The 20,176-nt window shown below is 35.0% G+C and overlaps 1 protein-coding gene across 2 annotated transcripts in view; it reads left to right on the top strand.

Annotated features, from left to right (window-relative positions):
- The window catches only part of ADK (adenosine kinase), a 541,004-nt gene that overhangs the window by 164,909 nt on the left and 355,919 nt on the right, over window positions 1-20,176 (top strand). For both annotated transcript variants that reach the window (XM_059169841.1, XM_059169842.1), the window contains exon 4: window positions 17,134-17,212. In XM_059169841.1, coding sequence (XP_059025824.1) covers window positions 17,134-17,212 — 79 coding nt within the window. The remainder of the gene's footprint in view (window positions 1-17,133; window positions 17,213-20,176) is intronic.

Genomic DNA, 20,176 nt, shown 5'->3' with positions numbered 1-20,176 from the left:
GGTACATTAGAATTTAATGAGCTTTTTCTTTTTTATTTCTCCTCTCCTTTTTTCCCTCATCATCATTCTCATTTTCTTTCATTTTTCTGGCTTTATAGAATGCATGTTCTGTATGCATCTTAAAAATAATTAAGCCAACATTAATAACCTTTAATTAAGAAGAAATTCATTCAGTTTTGGCCATGAAATGTTTTATTCTAAATATTCTTGTTTTTATTATATATGATTGTAAGGCTTTTTAAATTATTGGATGGATCTCCCAGTCCTTAGTATGCTACTTAACAGTTGTGAGAAATCCATCAAAAGTCACTTAAACTGGGCTTGGAGGATAATGGATCTGAATTTCCTCATCCTTAAAACAGGGCATGCAGGGGTGTCTGCATGGCTCAGTTGGTTGAGTGTCCAGCTCTTGGTTTTGGCTCAGGTCTGACCTCAAGGTCATGGGATCAAGCCCTCTGTTGGGTTCTGCATTGAGCACGGAATCTACTTCAGATTCCTTATTCTCCTCTTGCCCCTCCTGTTCATGCTCATTCTCTGTCTCTAAAAAAAAATTAATATTTTTAAAAAAAGAAAAAACAAGGGATACAAACAGAATCACACATCAACCTGCACCTTCAGAATTGCTAGGAGATAGAATATACTAGAAATCAAATTTCTTATAAGCAGGGACGCCTGGGTGGCTCAGTTGGTTAAGCAGCTGCCTTCGGCTCAGGTCATGATCCCAGCGTCTTGGGATCGAGTCCCACATCGGGCTCCTTGCTCCGCAGGGAGCCTGCTTCTCCCTCTGCCTCTGCCTGCCATTCTGTCTGCCTGTGCTTGCTCTCTCTCTCTCTGATAAATAAAATCTTTAAAAAAAAAAAAAAAAAAAAAAAAAAATTTCTTATAAGCAGAGGAAGAAACCTCTCATATTCCAGTAGGGCTCTTACTGCTTCTCTTTGGAGAGCAGGACTTTGGTAGGGGTGCTTAAGAGACTGTGAAGAAGAAGAAAGAGATGTGGAGAATGTAGTTCAAAAGAAGATACAATCACTTCTGAAAAGAAAAGGCCCAGCACATGTCAGAGCAGCATCAAGCAAGGCCCTCTTTCTGTTGCACCATCCCCAATCCATTCCAGTTAGATTTCTCTTTTTCGCACTGGAAGGCACTTGTCCAGTGTAGGTACTGGACCATGTTCTGGGCCTCAAGAGCAAGGGATCTCAGTGTAGAAGAAGGAGAGACACATAATGAAAAAAAGATGACAAAGAATGAGAGAAGACAATGGCTTTGAATTGTGTTGGATTGGAATTGGAGATAGCAATATGAACCCATAAATTTGACTTCAAAGATATAAACTTCATCTTCTTAGGAAGTTTTCATTGAGGTATTGCAAATAATAAAAGCGCATTATATATATAACCTACTCCCAAATGATTTGTAAAGACTAAATATCTGTGTAACAACAGAGAAGAAGGGATAAATGTTCTGTTAAAAATTGGGGAATCTTGGTGAAAGGTATACAGGTGCTCTCTGTATTATATTGTAGTCTTTCCATAGTTTGAAATTATTTCTAAATCAAAAGTTACTAAAACTCTGTGTCTTAGAAAATTGGGATGTTTGCATGAATCTTACTTGTCTCATAGGCTTGTTTTGAGTTTCAAGTGTGTTTCACATGTATTTCTTTGCGTCCATGTGTATATCTTTCTGTGGAGGTAGTAGGTAGATATGCACATATGTACATGCAGAGAAAGATAGTCTTTTGGAATTTCCTTGTTTGTTTCTCTAGATACTATAGTCTTTTCCCCCCTTTAATTGCCTATAGATATGCCATATCCAGAATGTCAAATAAATGGAATCATACTGTATGTAGCCCTTTTATGTCTGGCTTCTCTTACATTGCATAATACGTTGGAGATGTTTTTGCATGTTCTTGAATTTATGTTTTGTTTTTATTGCTTAACTTTGCATGGATGTAAAATAATTTGTTTATTCATTCACTACTTGATGAACATTTGGGTTGTTTCAAGTGTTTGGTGGTTATAAATAAGGCTGTTCTAAACAGTCATGTATCTTAGTTTTCTGGTAGTTGTAGGTTTAATTTTCTAAGAAATTGTTTTCTTAAAACAATTGTTTTCCAAAGAGGGTGTGTCATCTTTTATTCCCAACTGCAATTTATGGAAGTTTCAGTTTCTCCACATCCTCATCAGCACTTAATATTGCCAGTTTTTTTTTTTTTAAGCCATTCTAATAGATGTATTTCCTTATGGTTTTCAGTTGGATTTTCCCTGATGACTAATGATATTAAAATCTATGCTAAATTTGCCATCTGTATCTTTTCTTTGGAAATGTTTCTATTAATCTTTTGCCCAATTTTTACTGGATTTTTTTTCTCACTGTTGAGTTTGGAGAGTTTCTTAAAATATTGATGAGATAGTATATCCTTCTCAATGTTAATACTTACAATAAATATTAAAAAGTCTATACAGGGGCGCCTGGGTGGCTCAGTGGCTTAAGCCTCTGCCTTCAGCTCAGGTCTTGGTCTCAGGGTGCTGGGATGGAGCCCTGCATCAGGCTCATTGTTCAGTGGGGAGCCTGCTTCTTCCTCCCTCTCTGCCTGCCTCTGTCCCTACTTGTGATCTCTCTCTTTGTCAAATAAATAAATAAAATCTTAAAAAAAAATAAAAGAGTCTATAACAATATTCTTGAAACATTAGGTCAATCATATTTAAGTCAAATTATGAACAGTGTTGGGACGCCTGGGTGGCTCAGTTGGTTGGATGACTGCCTTCGGCTCAGGTCATGATCCCGGAGTCCCGGGATCGAGTCCCACATCAGGCTCCCAGCTCCATGGGGAGTCTGCTTCACTCTCTGATCTTCTCCTCGCTCATGCTCTCTCTCACTGTCTCTCTCTCAAATAAATAAATAAAATCTTTAAAAAAAAATTATGAACAGTGTTTTGGTACCCTTATTTGTTAGACTCACTATGACCTGTTTAGAGTAAATATAGGTTGTCAGACTTTTCAGGAATTAATGTTACGTAACATTAAAAAAAAATACCAGAGCTTGATAATAAGTCACTGTTTCCAGGAATGTCAGAAAATAAAAATTTTATATTTCTAAATTTCTTATTAAATTTCTAACATTTATTTGTTTGCCATTTGTCCTGTCAACTTACAGTATTGCCGGGGTAATTTATTTAGGCTTTAAAAAAGAGATTATTTGAAAGAAATTTCTTAACCTTTTAAGAACTGAATGAAGATAGATTTTGAAACTTGCATTGAAATTGAACTAGAGAATTTTGATGCTTAGATTGCAAGAGTAGGGCTTTACTTTTTCATTTAGATTTTTGTGTGTGGATCATGGTCATCGGAATTAGGTGTCCTGGGATTATTTTCCTGTAGTATAGTGAATATACATTGTTTCATTATGATCTTCTAACAAATGGTGTCATCCTTACCTTTCAGACTCCTGATTTTCTTTACTCTTGTGTACTGGGTATTCTTTATTCATGAGTGCTAGATATTCGAGGCAGAGTATGCTTATTTCAGTATATTAATTGTGTTAGACTTTGTGTGTGTTTATGCTGTTACTAATCTACCTCTTAAAATGCATTGAAACATCAGTTACATTTTGTTCCTCACTCTGTAAAGTGGAAACTTGTTTGGAAGTCTTAGGAAACAGTCAGGGCACTTTAATGACAAGCAGTGAAGTCTAGGTGCTATCTTTTCAGTATAGCATCAATTAATTCTGTTCCATTAAAATTTTCAGTTACTGACCTTTCATAATTTTCTGCTCATGTTGTACTTAGTACAGCTACTGCTTTTGAAATTGTGAATCTTTTTTTTTAATTTCTATTTTTTATTAATATAAAATGTATTATTTGCCCCAGGGGTACAGTCTGTGAATCATCAGTCTTACACATTTCACAAGTGCTCACCATAGCACATACTCCAATGTCCTAACTTAGCCAACCCTTCCCTTCTTCCCCACCCAGGTGAATCTCTTTGTATTATACCTTCCTACATTTGTTTCTATTAATAGTTGTACCTTGATTTTAATTCTTAAAGGGGCTTTTATTGTTTTTAAAAATTTTTATTTGTTAACATAATGTATTATTTGTTTCAGGGGTACAGGTTTGTGATTTATCAGTCTTACACAATTCACAGCACTCACCATACCAAATGCACTCCCTAGTATACAGCACCCAGCCACCGCATCCCTCCCACCCTCCTTCCCTCTGGCAACCCTCAATTTGTTTCCTGAGGTTGAGAGCTTCTTATGGTTTGTCTCCGTCTCTGGTCTCATCTTATTTCATTTTTCCCTCCTTTCGCAGATTCCTCATATCAGTGAGATCATAAGACAATTGTCTTTCTCTGATTGACTTATTTGTACCCTCTAGTTCCACCCACATCACTGCAAATGGCAAGATTTTGTGGGATTTTTTTGATGGCTTCATAATATTCCATTGGGTATATATAGACCACATCTTCTTTATCTATTCATCTGTTGATGGACATCTAGGCTCTTCCCATAGTGTGGCTATTGTGGACATTGCTGCTATAAACGTTAGGGTGTACATGCAAGGGGCTTTCATTCTAATGGACAGATTATGTTACTTTGCTTGTGTTTAAGTTAGCCATTTAGTTACTGCCCAACTTTCCACAACTGGAAGCAGTGTGCTGCGCTGGTAGCATGCTTATGATCATCAATATTTATTTTATTTTTACCAGAAGCCAGTACTGCCTTTTAGTAGACTTTAAATTTCCATATTTGATCATTTCGTTTGATACCTTTTCTTTTGTATAGTACCATGCTGTGGTGGTACTGTATCTCAAAGGATTTAATATTAATCTGAGCATCAGAAAACTGTGTTAGTCATAGCTTTGTCTACCTATCAAATATTAGTGTTTGAAAGCTTCTCTACTTCCTTATATTTTACTTTTTTCTCAAAGAACAGAACAGATACAAAGATAGCTATCTTATTAATTGTCAGGAATTATCAACTGTTTATAAAGTATTTAAAAATATGTAATATGAGAGTGAAAGCATTACTTATAATTTAAATTCTCCTTTTCATTGTCAGAATAAGTATTCAAACTTCTTTAAGTATATGTGGTATGTTGCTTTTTGCTTTTTCCATAAGGTTAGTCCAAAGGAAATTCCGAATTCATTCCAGTGACATTAATTTGTAATGTAAAGTTTTCTTTAGTAAAAATACTGTCATTATAAAATGAATATAAGCACATGATCGCATTGTAGGAAATAAAAAAAAGGAAAAGGCTTATATAAAAAATATCAGTGGCACTTGGGTGGTTCAGTTGGTTAAGAGTCTGCCTTTGTTCAGGTCATGATCCCAGGGTCCTGGAATTGAGCCCTGTACTAGGCTCCTCACTCAATGGGAAGCCTGCTTCTCCCACTCCCTCTCCCTGTCCTCTTTGCTCAGGCGCTCTCTCTCTTTCTCAAATTAATAAAATTTTTAAAAAAATAAATTAAGAATGCCGTTGGCATGTTAATGTATTTTCTTCTTGTCATTATGTTAATTTCTAAAGAAAAATAATGGATGTGTTAAATGCATCTCTGATTGTTTTGAACATTTATCATTTCTCTTTTGTTTTTTGTTAATTTGTCCACTTGTCTGAGCCTAACATTTTAATTTCTCTTCTGTATGAGAATATTAAAATAACATTTAAAAATTGAACTAATTTATTAAATTAATACTAAAATACATAAAATGATATTTAAATTTTTTTGTTTTAAAAGTAATATGCATTTATTATAGGATGCAAACAGAAAATCATAAAGAACAAAATTTTATATTTCCTAAGGGTTAATTCCTATTAATCCTTGGGTGTAAATATTCCAGATGTATATTGTAAAAGTTTTCCATACTAATTTTTTTACATCAAGTAATGGCCATGTAGTACTTGATCTCAGGAAACTACCAAATGTATTTATACAATCCCTTACTATTGTTTTTTAAATTATTATTACCTTCAGTTAGCCACTGTATGGTACATCATTAGTTTTTGATGTAGTGTTCAATGATTCATTAGTTATGTGTAACACCCAGTGCATATCATAACATGTGCCCTCCTTAATACCCTTCACCCTGTTACTCCCTCCTCTCTGAAACCCTCAGTTTATTTTCCGGGGTCCATAGTCTTATGGTTTGTCTCCTTCTCTAATTTCCCCACCTTCAGATTTCCCTCCCTTTCCCTATGGTCCTCTGTGCTATTGTTTATGTTCCACATATGAGTTGAAACCATATGATAATTGTCTTTCTCTATTTGACTTGCTTCACTTAACATAATCTCCAGTTCCATCCATTTCGATACAAATGGTGGGTATTCATCATTTCTGTTGGCTGAGTAATATTCCATTGGGTATATATTCTACATCTTCTTTATCCATTCATCTTTTAAAAGGCATCTTGGCTCCTTCCACATTTTGGCTGTTGTAGACTTTGGTGCTATGAACATTGGGGTACATGTGCCTCTTCTTTTCACTACATCTGTATTTTGGGGTAAATATCTAGTAGTGCAATTGGTGGGTTGTAGGGTAGCTCTATTTTTAACATCTTGAGGAATCCATAATTTTTCCAGAGTGGCTGCACAAGCTTGCATTCCCACCAACAATGTAGGAGGGTTCCCCTTTCTCCACACCCTTGCCAACATTTGTTGTTTTCTGTTTTGTTGATTTTTCCCATTCTAATTGGTTTAAGGTAGTATCTTATTGTGGTTTTGATTTGTATTTCTCTGATGGCTAATGGTGTTGAGCGATGTTGAACATTTTTCATGTTTCTATTAGCCATTTGTATGTCTTCTTTGGAGAAGTGTCTGTTCATGTCTTCTGCCCAATTTTTTGACTGGGTTATTTGTTTTTTTGAATGTTGAGTTTGAGAAGTTCTTTATAGATCTTGGATATCAGCCTTTTATCCGTAATGTCATTTGCAAATATCTCCCCCCATTTTGTGGGTTGCTTCTTAGTTTTGTTGACTATTTCCTTTGCTGTGCAGAAGGCTTTTATCTTGATGAAGTCCCAGAAGTTCATTTTTGCTTTTGCTTCTCTTGCCTTTGGAGACAGGTCTTGAAAGAAGTTACTGTGGCTGATGTTGAAGAGGTTACTGTCTGTGTTCTCCTTTAGGATTCTGATGGGATTCCTGTCTTACATTGAGGTTTTTCATCCATTTTAAGTTTATCTTTGTGTATGATGTAAGGGAATAGTCCAGTTTCATTCTTCTATATGTAACTGTCTAATTTCCCAGCACTACTTATTGAAGAGACTGTGTTTTTTCCATTGAATATTTTTTCCTGATTTGTCAAGCATTAGTTGACCATAGAGTTGAGAGTCCATTTCTGAAGTTTCTGTTCTGTTCCATTGGTCTATGTGCCTGTCTTGGTGATCACAGCTTTGTAATGTAACTTGAAGTTAGGTAACATGATACCCACAGCTTTGTTTTTCTTTTTCATCATTCTTTTGGTGATTTGGGTTTTTTTTTCTGGTTCCATACAAATTTTAGGATTGTTTGTTCCAACTCTGAAAAATGCCAGTAGCATTTTAATAAGGATGGCATTGAAAGTGTAAATTGCTTGGGGCAAGGTAGACATTTTAAGAATGTTTATTTTTCCAGTCCATGAGCATGGAATGTTTTTCCATCTTTTTTTTTTTTTAAGATTTTATTTATTTATTTGACAGAGAGAAATTACAAGTACACTGAGAGGCAGGCAGAGAGAGAGAGAAGGAAGCAGGCTCCCTGCTGAGCAGAGAGCCCGATGTGGGACTCGATCCCAGGACCCTGAGATCATGACCTGAGCCGAAGGCAGTGGCTTAACCCACTGAGCCACCCAGGCGCCCTGTTTTTCCATCTTTCAGTGTCTTTCTCAATTTCTTTCATAAGTGTTCTGTAGTTTCTAGAGTATAGATCCTTTACCTCTTTGGTTAGTTTTATTCCTAGGTGTCTTACAGTTTTTGTTGCTATTATGAATGGAATTGATTCCTTAATTTCTCTTTCTACAGTTACATTGTTAGTATATAGAAAAGCAACTGATTTCTTTGCATTGATTTTGTATCCGGCCTCATTGCTGAATTGTTGTATGAGTTCTAGTAATTTGTGGGTGGAGTCTTTCAGGTTTTCCACATAACTTTCATGTCATCTGCAAAGAATGAGAGGCTGACTTCTTCTTTGCCAGTTTGAATGCCTTTTATTTCTTTTGTTGTCTGATTGCAACATTTAAAAATTGAACTAATTGAACATTTAAAAATTGAACTAATAAATTAAAACTAAAATATGTAAAATATATTTAAAATGTTTTTAAAAATATATATAAGTAAATATAACCATTTTCCATATTGCTAAACATCTTTATATTTAAAATTTTTTATTTGTTCAGTTTTGCTTTCATATAGAAAATATATCAAGTTTAAATATTTTTATATTATCAAGTTTGTTTTTATTCTTTTTTTCTTTCCATTATCTGGAATCTGTCATCTAGAAGTTTGATAAGTACTGAATACAGTTTTTCCTCTAGGAAGTTTTTAAACATTATGAAAGCTGTTTATTTTTATTAATTTGGGTTCCACAAATAGAGTGCTAGTAGGAAAATGGATCAGCTACTGTTCTTTCACTCTTGTCAGTCATTTGATTGAAGTGTTTGATATGCCCATTCCATTCAGACAAAGAAATGTAACCAAAAGGAGAAAGTAAGAATGAATTTATCAGGTACTAAAATTGCCACACTTTATCCCCTGCAGGAAAGAAATTACATAATGGAGGGGCACCTGGGTGGCCCAGTCAGTTAAGACAGACTCTTAAATCTGACTCTTAGAGCGCCTGGGTGGCTCAGTGGGTTAAGCGTCTGCCTTGAGCTCAGATCATGGTCTCAGGGTCCTGGGATCCAGCCTGGCATTGGGCTCCCTGCTCAGAAGGGAACCTGCTTCCCCCCTACCCCCCACCTCTCTGCCTGCTTGTGATCTCTCTCTATATCAAATAAATAAATAAAGTCTTAAAAACAAAAAGAGTCTGACTCTTGGTTTCAGCTCAAGGCATGATATCAGGTGGTGAGACTGTGCTCTATGTTGGGCTCTGCACTGGACATGGATCCTGCTTAAAATTCTCTCTCTCCCTCTCCCTCTCTTTTAAAAAAATACAGACACACACACACACACACACACACACCGCATAATGGAAATATGTTGAAGTTTCCGTAACATGTAAAGCTATTAAACAATTTCATCCCTAAACAACTTTTAAGATTTTTACACAGTTGATTATATTATTTGCCTATCAAGTTATACTCTGAGTTTTGAGGCTCATTAGTGTTTCAGCCTGAATTTTTTATTTTATTCATTAAAGATACCCAGTCCTTCATCTTTCCCCAGCATTTTCCATTGGCCGCCTTGACAATTTTGACCAGATAAGGTAGACCATTCACAAACAAACAGAAAATTTTGTTTCGGCTAGAAAAGTTTATGGAGGGCGCCTGGGTGGCTCAGTGGGTTAAGCCGCTGCCTTCCGCTCAGGTCATGATCTCAGGGTCCTGGGATCGAGTCCCGCATCGGGCTCTCTGCTCAGCAGGGAGCCTGCTTCCTCCTCTCTCTCTGCCTGCCTCTCTGCCTACTTGTGATCTATCTCTGTCAAATAAATAAATAAAATCTTTAAAAAAAAAAAAAAAAAAAAAAAGAAAAGTTTATGGAGAAAACCAAGATGTAACTTACGTAATCCTTTCCCTGCAAGAGATAAAGGGCAACAAATCTTGCCTCATTGGAATCATTTCCCTAAATAGAAATGTTTCCTGGTTTATCACTATGTAGGAATTCTCTTTGCTCAGTACAATTTTCTTCTCTCTTGTGTTTCCTTTCTCAACATCATCCACCTGGTCATCCAATCTAGAAATCTCAGAACTGCCATCCCTCTACCACATCTTCCACTTCCAACTATTTATCACATGCTATGTCTTCAACCTCAGAAATGCTTTGTCAGTTTAATTTCTCTCTAGTGCTTTTAGCTCAATAGCTCATCTTTGGTATGAACTATTTGAAAGGTGACAGTCTGCCTCTCTTATTCTACATTGTCCTCCAAATAGTGCTGTCACCATTTTTAAAAACAAGTCTGCCTTTCACACTATTAGCAGTCAGATTTTAGTAATTTGTGCTTGCCTAGTGAATAATGCTAAATTTATTAGCCTGGCAGAGAGAGTTGCATTTTCATTGCCAGTTTTTACTACTTTGATTTTGGCCTATGTTTTATTCTGTGTTTAAATTGTTCCTCAGCATATGTCATGTTTTTGTTTTACCCTCAGTTCTGAATATTTTTTCTCCCTTATCTGTCAAATTCAGTTCAAATGTTAAATTTTCCCTGCTTCTTTCATTCAGAATCACTCACTTCTCTGCTGTATATTTTTTATTCAGCTTTGTTCTATACATAGTTCTTTTTAGATAATTGTATGGAAAATTGTTATGTTCTTCCATTATAAAATGAAGTAGATTAAAAAAAAATATTACTGTTGCAAAGCAGTTTATATGCTTATTACACACTCAAAATAAATGTCTACAGTATCCATACTGGTTCCTACTTTGGAGCTAACCACTGTTAACACCTTGGTTGTACTTTTCCAGATTAGTGTGTGTGTGTATGGGGGGATTTTGTTTGTAATATACACAGGTATATTTTCATCATTGGATTATATTGTGTGTTTTGATAACTTAATATTTCCAAATTGAAATATATGGAAATATCAGTAGATATAGGTCTAACATTAAAAAAAAATAACTCTTTAGTAGAAGCAGTTCATATATACAGTAAAAATAAAGTGAAAAATTAAACACTTTTCTCTAAGACTTATAGCTTTGGGAAATGGATTTACCCTACCTTTCATCGGGATTCATTAGAATTTATTAGGTCAAAATTTAGAATAATACTAAGTTTGCCCCCTTATAACTAATGCTACCCACTATTATTTGTGTGTGTTATGCTGGAGGTCCTGAATCTGAACTAAGGCAAGAAAAAGAGAGGGGGAGGGAAGAAAGGAGAGAAAAAAAATTGTTATTGTTCACAAATTATTATGTATATATGGCAAAAACATTAATTATTGGAATTAAATAGAGATATGAGCCACTAAATAGATAAAAATTATTATATAAAGAATTATATTTCTGGGGCTGCTGGTTGGTATAGTTCATTAAGTGTCCGACTCTTGGTTTTGGCACATGTCTGATCTCAGGGTCATGAGATCAAGCCCCATGTCAGGCTCTATGCTCAGTGCGGAGTCTGTTTGGGTTTCTCTTCCCCTCTGCCCCCCTCCCCCACTCTTGCTCTCTTTCTTTAAAATAAATAAGTCTTTAGAAGAAAAGAATTCTATTTCTAAATACCATCAACAAATAAAAATTAAGTTTAAACAGATATCACAGTAGTACTAAAACAAAGGAATTATGAAATAATGACTCTAATAAAAGATATGCAAGATTTTTGGCAAAAATTATGAAACTAATTGAGAAATGTAAAAGACCTAGATAAATGTATTGTGATGTACAGTGTGATCAAGGATTAGACAGTTTAATATTGGAAAGGTTATCACTTTGCCATATCTATCTATCTATCTATCTATTTTTAATGCACTCCTAGTCAAAATCTCTGCAAACTGTTTTTTGGAAATTGACATATTTATATGGAGGTACAAAAGACCAAGAATAATCAGGGGCACCTGGGTAGTTCAGTGGGTTAAAGCCTCTGCCTTCGGCTCAGGTCATGATCCCAGGATCCTCGGATGGAGCCCTGCATTGGGCTTCTTGCTCAGTGGGGAGCCTACTTCCTCCTCCTTTCTCTCTATCTTTCTGCCTGCCTCTCTGCCTACTTGTGATCTCTGTTAAATAAATAAATAAAATCTTTTTTTTTTTTTTTAAAGAATTTTCAAAGCACTCATGAAGAAGAACAAAGTGAAGGTATTTGTTTTTCATTAAGACTTACAAGACAATAGTAATTAAGACAAAATGCAGTTTGTGCAGGGTAGACATACATATCAATGAATCAGAATTAAGAGCCCAGAGATGGTCAAGCATACATATATCATTATCTGTTTGTCTATGTATGTATGTATGTATGTATGAATAGTGATAATGGTTCCGGAGGTTACACAGTTGTTCACTTTATAACTTTTTAAAATTACATATTTATTTTAGATAGCCTTAAGAAATTTATAAAAAACAAAACTAAAGAAAGTCAACAATGTAACTTCCCTCCTTCTGCATTCCATGGGGCTACAAATATTAACAGTTAATGTTTTTAGTTTATCATTATAAATTTACTTAATGTGGTTATGTCCCATTCTTTAACAAATTTACGTCTGTTGATTCTCTTCTGGAAGATGCCCTCCTATCATTCTTCTTAAATGGACCTTGGGCCACCAGATCCGTTCTCTGTGCCTCTTAATTTTTCTTTCATACTTTTCATCTCTTATATTTCCTGCGGATTTGGGTTTTTTTTTTTCCTGGGTGTTTTCAGCTCTTTTACTTTCATCTTGTTTTTTATCCACATCCATTTTTATTGTTCAGGTCATCCTTTCAACTATTGATATTTGTAAAAATTTCATCAGTAGTTAAGCTAATTTATAGAAACTTATTTTCTGGTAACTTCTTTTTCATATAGTTGGGAGACAGGTTTTCTATATTGTCTCTGAGAAAAAGTAGGCAGGTTGTGGACTGTAGTGCAGCAGTTCTTCAGAAAGTTAAACAGTTAGAGTTAACAGTTTAAAGTTAAACTGACCCAACAATTCCACTCCTAGGTAGATGCTCAAGAGAAATGAAAATAGTATGTCCACACAAAACACTGTGAGTGTTCCTCACAGTATTATTCATAATAGCCAAAAGATGAAAACAACCTATGTGTCCAGAGATGGGTGAATGTAAAAAATGTGCTATATCCATATAACACAGCGTTATTCAGCCATAAAAAGGAATAAAGTGCTGATAGATGCTCTAGCATGAATGAACACAGATGGCATTATTCTCAGTGAAAGAATCTGGTTAACAAAATCATACTCATATTTTTGATTCAATTTATATGAAATGTCCAGAATAGACAAAAACACAGAGATAGTAAGTTACTTAAAGATGGAGATATTTGGTTTTGATAACTAAAAGTATGGGGGTTTCTTTATAAGTTAATGAATATATTCTAAGATTGATAGTGGTGATGGTTGCACAATTATGAATATATTTAAAATGATTGGATTGTAGACTTTAAATGAGTGAATTGTATGGTATGTGAATTGTATCTCAATAAAGCTGTTATTAAAAAATTTTAAAGAAAAAAATTGTCATGTAGGCTAAAAAGTTACATAATTATCAGGATATGAAAGACTTTACAACAACATATTGGAACATATAAAAACATTTTACTCTTGTGGATAAGGTAGAAGCGGTCGGACCATATTCCAAGTAGTATTTAAAGGAATTACTCTCATTTTTATGTCTCCTATCACTGCTTTGTCAATGCTATTATATTTTCTTTCTGTAAGCTAGATTTATTATTTCTCAAATTTATGGTCTGTGTGTGGCCTCCGCTTGCTTAATGGTGCTGTTATATATTTGTTCGTATATATGTATATGTATAAATATATATAAAACATGTTTTTTGACATCCAGTAAGACTTGGAAGAGGAAGCAAACATATGCTTCATCAACCATCTTGACATGTGAGGTCCTGATATTTTTGTACTTCTTGAACTGATTCCAAAAGTAATGTTAACAAACACAAATTTGGTTTCTACAAAAAACTCTCTTCATTGGCTGGAATGAGGAGAATTATACACTGATTTTTGTGTGTTTGTAATTAACAAGTAATTTTGATACTAGGGTTCTGCTTTTGATTCACTATTGTGCCATATGTGACCTCTGTTTGGCAATCCACTCAAACTTTATACCTAACTTTTCCCATTTCTGTTTTCCTTTTCTTTTTTTTTTTTGAGGAATCTCTATACCCAACGTGGGACTTGAACCCATGACCCTGAGATTAAGAGTCACAAGCTCAACTGACTGAGCCAGCCAGGAGCCCCCAACTTTTCCCACTTCTTAAAGGTCCATTTCATCTCTAAAATTGATCACATTTACTCTTTTGTTTATTTTTAGTAAAAACTTTTATTCTGTTTTACTTGATTGTTATTGAACACTCCCTGCCCATCCAATAGTACTTTTGTGTAAGAGTGGGATTTTCTTTATTTGCATATCTGGTATGATAACCACTATTTACAAATGACTGTTGAGCACTTGAAACGTGGCTGGTGTGACCAATGAACTGAATTTTAAGTTTTATTATATTTTATTAGCTTTCATTTGACAGTCTATAGCTAGAGGAGGCCAGTAGCTACTTTATTAGACCAATATGGTTCTAGATTATTCTGGTTTAAAAAACATTAATTCTGTTAGATGATCTGGAGAAAAAGGATTACATGGCCAAATAAGCTTAGGAAGTATGTGTACTATATCCATCTTGAATGTTAATGTGCGTATCAGGATATTAAACGCCTTGATATATTCAAAGGAAAGACTAACTATCGCTCAGTTTTCCTAAAACTTATGGTTACTCAGAACCCTTTGAGGTTTTAGGGTTAGATTCCAGAGCTAACATTTATAGAATACATATTGCATGCCTAAAGTTATTGTTTTAAACATTTTATTCAAATCATAATTTTTTTAATGCTTACCACAAGTTTATGAGGTGGGTACTATTTAGCTCCTGTTTACTTTGCTCTTTGGAAGGTGAAACACAGAGGATTCATAGATGTGGCCAAGAACACACAGGAAGTAGTACAACCTGCATTCTGATGTGTAGTCAGTCTGCTGTTGAGCGGTATGTTGTATGCCTTACAAGATAGACATTTCATTTTATATATTCCATTAAACTTTCCTAAGTTCTTAGTAATATACTATAGTTGGTTTATTATGATTTTAGTAACTATAACAAATTTAGGCCCATCTCATTTCCCCCAAAAATATTATAGCTATTTCATTAGTAGTTGTTTGAAGGGAGAAATTGATGATAGATTAAAGAAGGCTATAACTTAAGGAAAGAGATTCTTGAGAAAGTGAGAAAGGATGGTATTGCTGTAACTTGCATAAACTAGGGAGCTTATAACAAAATCCATTCTCTCACAGTTCTGGAGGGTAGGCATCTGAATTAAGGGGGTTGGCATGGCTGTGTTCCTTCTGAAGAGTCTAGGGGAGAATCCTTCTTGCCTCTTCTAGGTTTTGGCATTCCTTGGCTTTTGGCTTACGGCTTATCACGCACTCTTTGACTCCATCTTCACATGATCTTCTCCTATGTGTCTATTCTTCTATTATAAGAAGACGTGTTACTGGATTTAGAGCTTGCCTGGGTAATACAGGAGACATGCTCTTATCAAGAACCTTATCTTATATCTGCAAAGACTCTTTTTTTCCAAATAAGGTTACATTCACTTGTTCTGGGGGAGATGTCTTTTTGGACATCACCCATTTGTAATTCAACTCATTACAAATATGATTCAAAACCTTTGGAGGAATTGATTTTTGAAAGTGGAGGGATAGCGATTGATCACTGTATGATTACTTTATCCAGTCACTCTCCCTTTCTCCTCTAATCTCTAGTATCTCTCTTTAAGTGATACCTAGTTCAGACAAAGGAGAAGAGAACTTCCCTTAACCTACTGCAACTACCCACCTCTGCATATGTGCCTATATACTTTGCCTTCTCTACTGTTATTATTACATTAGTATTATTAGTGGTATACAAATCCTGCTGTCAGAGTTCTGTGCAGGTTTGCTAATTGTGTTTATGGGCATCTCAGGGTTTTATAGATAGAATTCCAAGGCAGTTGGAGGTATGGAGTGGGTATAACTCCATTTTTCTTATTCCTAATATAGCTATCTCTATATTTGTCTTTTTTTATTTTGAGATTCTGCAAAATGTTTCATTTCAGTGAAAGGATCGACTTCTATATTTAAAGTTTTTAAAGGTTTAAAAATACTTTTCAAGACTAAAACTTTCCTTGAATATTCTACTCATATCCCAATCTCTCTCTTTTTCAACCAACCTCTTGTAGCACTTGCTACCTACATTGCATATATTCTGTTATTCAATAATTTAATGTTTTCTAATTTTCTCATATGTATTCATCTTTTTGTCCCTCCAAAAGCTTGTTAGTCTTTTGAAATTAAATTACATATTTATGCCCCTTGGATTTCTCCCACAGACTCTAACACGTTAGATACATGTAGGGAGTATTGATTTGAGATCCAGATTAATAAGCGCCCCCTAATTAGAGATTTATTCAGATCATTGTCCATAGTCCTTTGGCTGGAAATGTGTAGTAGGAGGGATGTACATGGATCGTGTTAAATGGAAAGCTTCACGTGTAGTGAACGTACATATTATTCTGGAAAGAAGTTCTATAGCTTTTGTCAGATGCCAAAATAATGAAGTATCAAAGCTTTAAAACTATTTTTTTAAGATTTTTATTTATTTATTTATTTGACAGAGAGAGATCACAAGTAGGCAGAGAGGCAAGCAGAGAGAGAGAGAGGAGGAAGCAGGCTCCCTGCTGAGCAGAGAGCCCAATGTGGGACTCGATCCCAGGACCCTGAGATCATGACCTGAGCTGAAGGCAGCGTCTTAACCCACTGAGCCACCCAGGCACCCAGTATCAAAGCTTTAAATTGTTTCTCTCCGTGCTTTTGTTTGGCAGATACAGAAATCACGTCACCAAGCAACTTGCTTAGAATCATACAACCCAATGTAGTTTCCCAATTCTTTAAATTATAAGCTGATTGTCTTTATGATATCTAGAACTTTAAAGTTATTACAATATATATCTGTAAGGAATTTAGAGAACACTTAACATGGGAAAATATACATTAGTTATAATTGTGAATTTTTATTTTTACCTTTTTTAGTTTAATGGTTATTTATGGACAGCTTATATATTTTAAATTTTTATAATTATAGATTTGTGCAAGAAATTTCATAAGTATTGAAATTCAGCAAAGTTTTTCACCCATATTTCAATTCTTACAACATAATTATGTAATTCAAAGTATTTTAGTAATTGTGATTTAATGTACTTCTAATCAGAAAAGTTCATTGTGACAACTGACAGATGCTAACTTTTTTCTACTGTGATTTCTTCGTAGGTTTGATGAACTTGTAAAAAAATTCAAGGTCGAATATCATGCTGGTGGCTCTACCCAGAATTCAATGAAAGTGGCACAGGTTGGTTAATATTTTAAAAGTTATAAAGAAATGGATTCAAAGTGACTCTAGACTGTATTTTATTGCTATCGAATTGTTTTGTCGGTTTTTAATTGGGTTTTTAGCAATCACTGCCCATCTAATTATCAAAAATTACAAGCCAGGAGGAAAGTCATCTCCAGGAACCAAATTGACTGTACCGGGATCTTGGATTTCCAAGCCTTCAAAACAGTGAGAAATAGATTTCTATTGTTTATGCCATCCAGTCTGTGGTATCTCATTATGGCAGCCTGAGCAGACTAAGATAGAGTACATACCCAGAAGAATTGGAAGAAGGGTCTTGAAGAGATATTTGTATACCCGTCTTCATAGGAGCATTATTCACAATAGCTAAAAAGAAAACACAGAGCTATAAAAGGAAGGAAATTGTGACACATAGTACAACATAGATGAATCTTGAGGGCATTATACTTAGTGAAATAACCTAGTCACAAAAGGCTGAGTACTGATGATTCTCCTTATATAAGATACCTCAGGTTGTCAAATTCATAGAGATGGAAAGTGGAATGGTGATTGCCAAGGGTTAGCAAGAAGAGAGAGTTACTGCTTAATGATTGTAGAGTTTCAGTTTTATAAGATGAAAAGCTGTTCTTGAATGGATAGTGGTGATCATTTCTCAACAATGTGAATGTACTTAATGTCACTGCACTATACACTTAAAACTGATTAAAAAGGTAAATTTTATGTATGTCTGTTTTTCCACAATTAAAAAATAAATTTAAAAATAGATCCTAGAGGGCGCCTGGGTGGCTCAATGGGTTAAGCCACTGCCTTTGGCTCGGGTCATGATCTCAGGGTCCTGGGATCGAGTCCCACATCGGACTTTCTGCCGAGCAGAGCTCTCTGCCGAGCTTCCTCCTCTCTCTCTCTGCCTGCCTCTCTGCCTACTTGTGATCTTTCTCTGTCAAATAAATAAATTCTTAAAAAAAAAAAAAATAGATCCTAGAAATTCGTCGGTAGGCAATGATACCAGCACGATTCAGGTTAAAGATTTCATTGGCTTATTTAGCAATCAATGAGGCAACAGAACAGCTTCAGAGCATGGGCTTATTTTTGGGACCCTGCGAGTGCGTTAGAACTGGGTTTGTGTTTAAGCTTTGTCACTTTACTGCCCTTGAAGCTATGAACAATCTACTCAGCTTTCCTTGGCCTTTCATCTGTAAATGTGGTAGTTAAAGCTTATCTTGGAAGTTGTAAGGATTAATGTGATAATGTTTATAAAAATTATACTACTTTTAAAAAGAAAGCTTGGAAACCACTATGGTTGAAGGCTTTTTTAATTTTTTTTTTGTTGCCATTTTTCTGAATGTTTTTCATCTTAACAAAACTTAAATTTACCCATTTATGGACTGGACAGCCAGAATTGTGGCTCTCATCCACTTAAAAATAGTAATTCCAATCTAGCTCTCAATTGAACATCTTGTTTTGCTTTCCATTTTCCCTAATATTTTGAGACTGCGTTTCCTTTCCATCTGACTGATGATCCAACTACATAATTGCCAAATTATAATTTATGTCTAGGATAGCCACACAGTTTTCAAAAATAGTACATTAGAAGTACTTTCCTTTAAAAAGATGATTTTTCAGATTTTCCTTGGCAGACAATAATAGGAAAAAATGATTCATTTGTAGATTAAAAGGCATACTTATTGAGTGTCTGCTATGTGCTTGTCATTCTGATAGGTAGTAACTGGTAACTTAAGCTCTCCAGTCTAAATTTTGAGAAAAATCTGAAAAAATAGAGCCTTAGAGTGAACGACAGTGATAGAGTCTTAGTTGTATCTAATTCTGATGTAGTCTTGTTCAATGAGGACATTGAGTTTGAGCTTAGAGCGATCTAAAAAGTGTAGGCAAATACAACAGAAAGGAGTTGACAGGGATATAGCCTACCAGGGAAAGTACTGGATTTTGTTTTGTGTTAGCGTTTGGTTGGTTTGGGACTTTCTTAGCCATTTGAGTTCTTCTTCACTCTGGATTATAGGTTTCCATTGTTTCAATCACTCTACATTATTAAAGAAGCAAGTATTAGGTAGCAGCTAACAACTCAGTAGAGCTACACTAACTTAATGTCTGCCAAATGCTGTGAACTGTAGCTCTGAAATAGGATAATATCTATTCAAAGGGTAAAAATTCAGTGATCATCTAAGTTTTCATAGATCATGTTATAATTCTACATAGTTCTTAATCATATATACCATGTGAAATATGTATTTTCTGTATCTATGTGTGTTTTATGTAATAAATATTTTAAAAATATTCAATCTTCTGTAAAGACAAGAAAAAAAAAACAGGTGGATGGAATTCATATATTGTGAACTGATAGGTTATAAGATTGAGCCAAAGTCATAGGACTTGTTTTAAAGTATAGACAATAAATAATCAAGTATCTTGGGAAATAGGCAAATCTGATGTGCTGTATATAAATAGAAAGTAAGTTTGTAACCTGCAAGACTGCTAAGGTTAGACTAAAGAAAACTGGAATTGTAACAGATCAGAATATCACTTATAGAAAGGGTTGGAAAACTGTATCAAGAGCATGTACCACTGGGCTAATAGTTACATCACCCCAAATAGACCCCTTGTTAGTGACACTTAGTATGTTCTCATTCTGGCCTCATACACACTACCCAGGAAAGGCAAATAAAACCTTGACTGTTGAGCAGACCAATTATCAATCTTCAGCCTCTTTGCTCTTGAGTTTCGCTCAGAAAACAAGTAGAGTGTGTATGTGCAATCCTAAGCACTACTGTTTGTGGCACCTTGCTTAAACTGTGATTGTGTACGCCATCATCATCAGAGGAGCCTGATGAGGTGAGTAGACAGGGCTTTGAACATTCAGCCAGTGAAATCCCTATAACTTGATTGCCTCCTGACAATCATTACACTATGATTCTTAGCTTTTCCCCTTGCTTCTTGCTATTTTTT

The sequence above is a fragment of the Mustela lutreola genome, chromosome 4, assembly GCF_030435805.1.
Source record: "Mustela lutreola isolate mMusLut2 chromosome 4, mMusLut2.pri, whole genome shotgun sequence".
Taxonomy (NCBI): domain Eukaryota; kingdom Metazoa; phylum Chordata; class Mammalia; order Carnivora; family Mustelidae; genus Mustela; species Mustela lutreola.
This window is presented reverse-complemented; position numbering and strand designations above follow the sequence as displayed.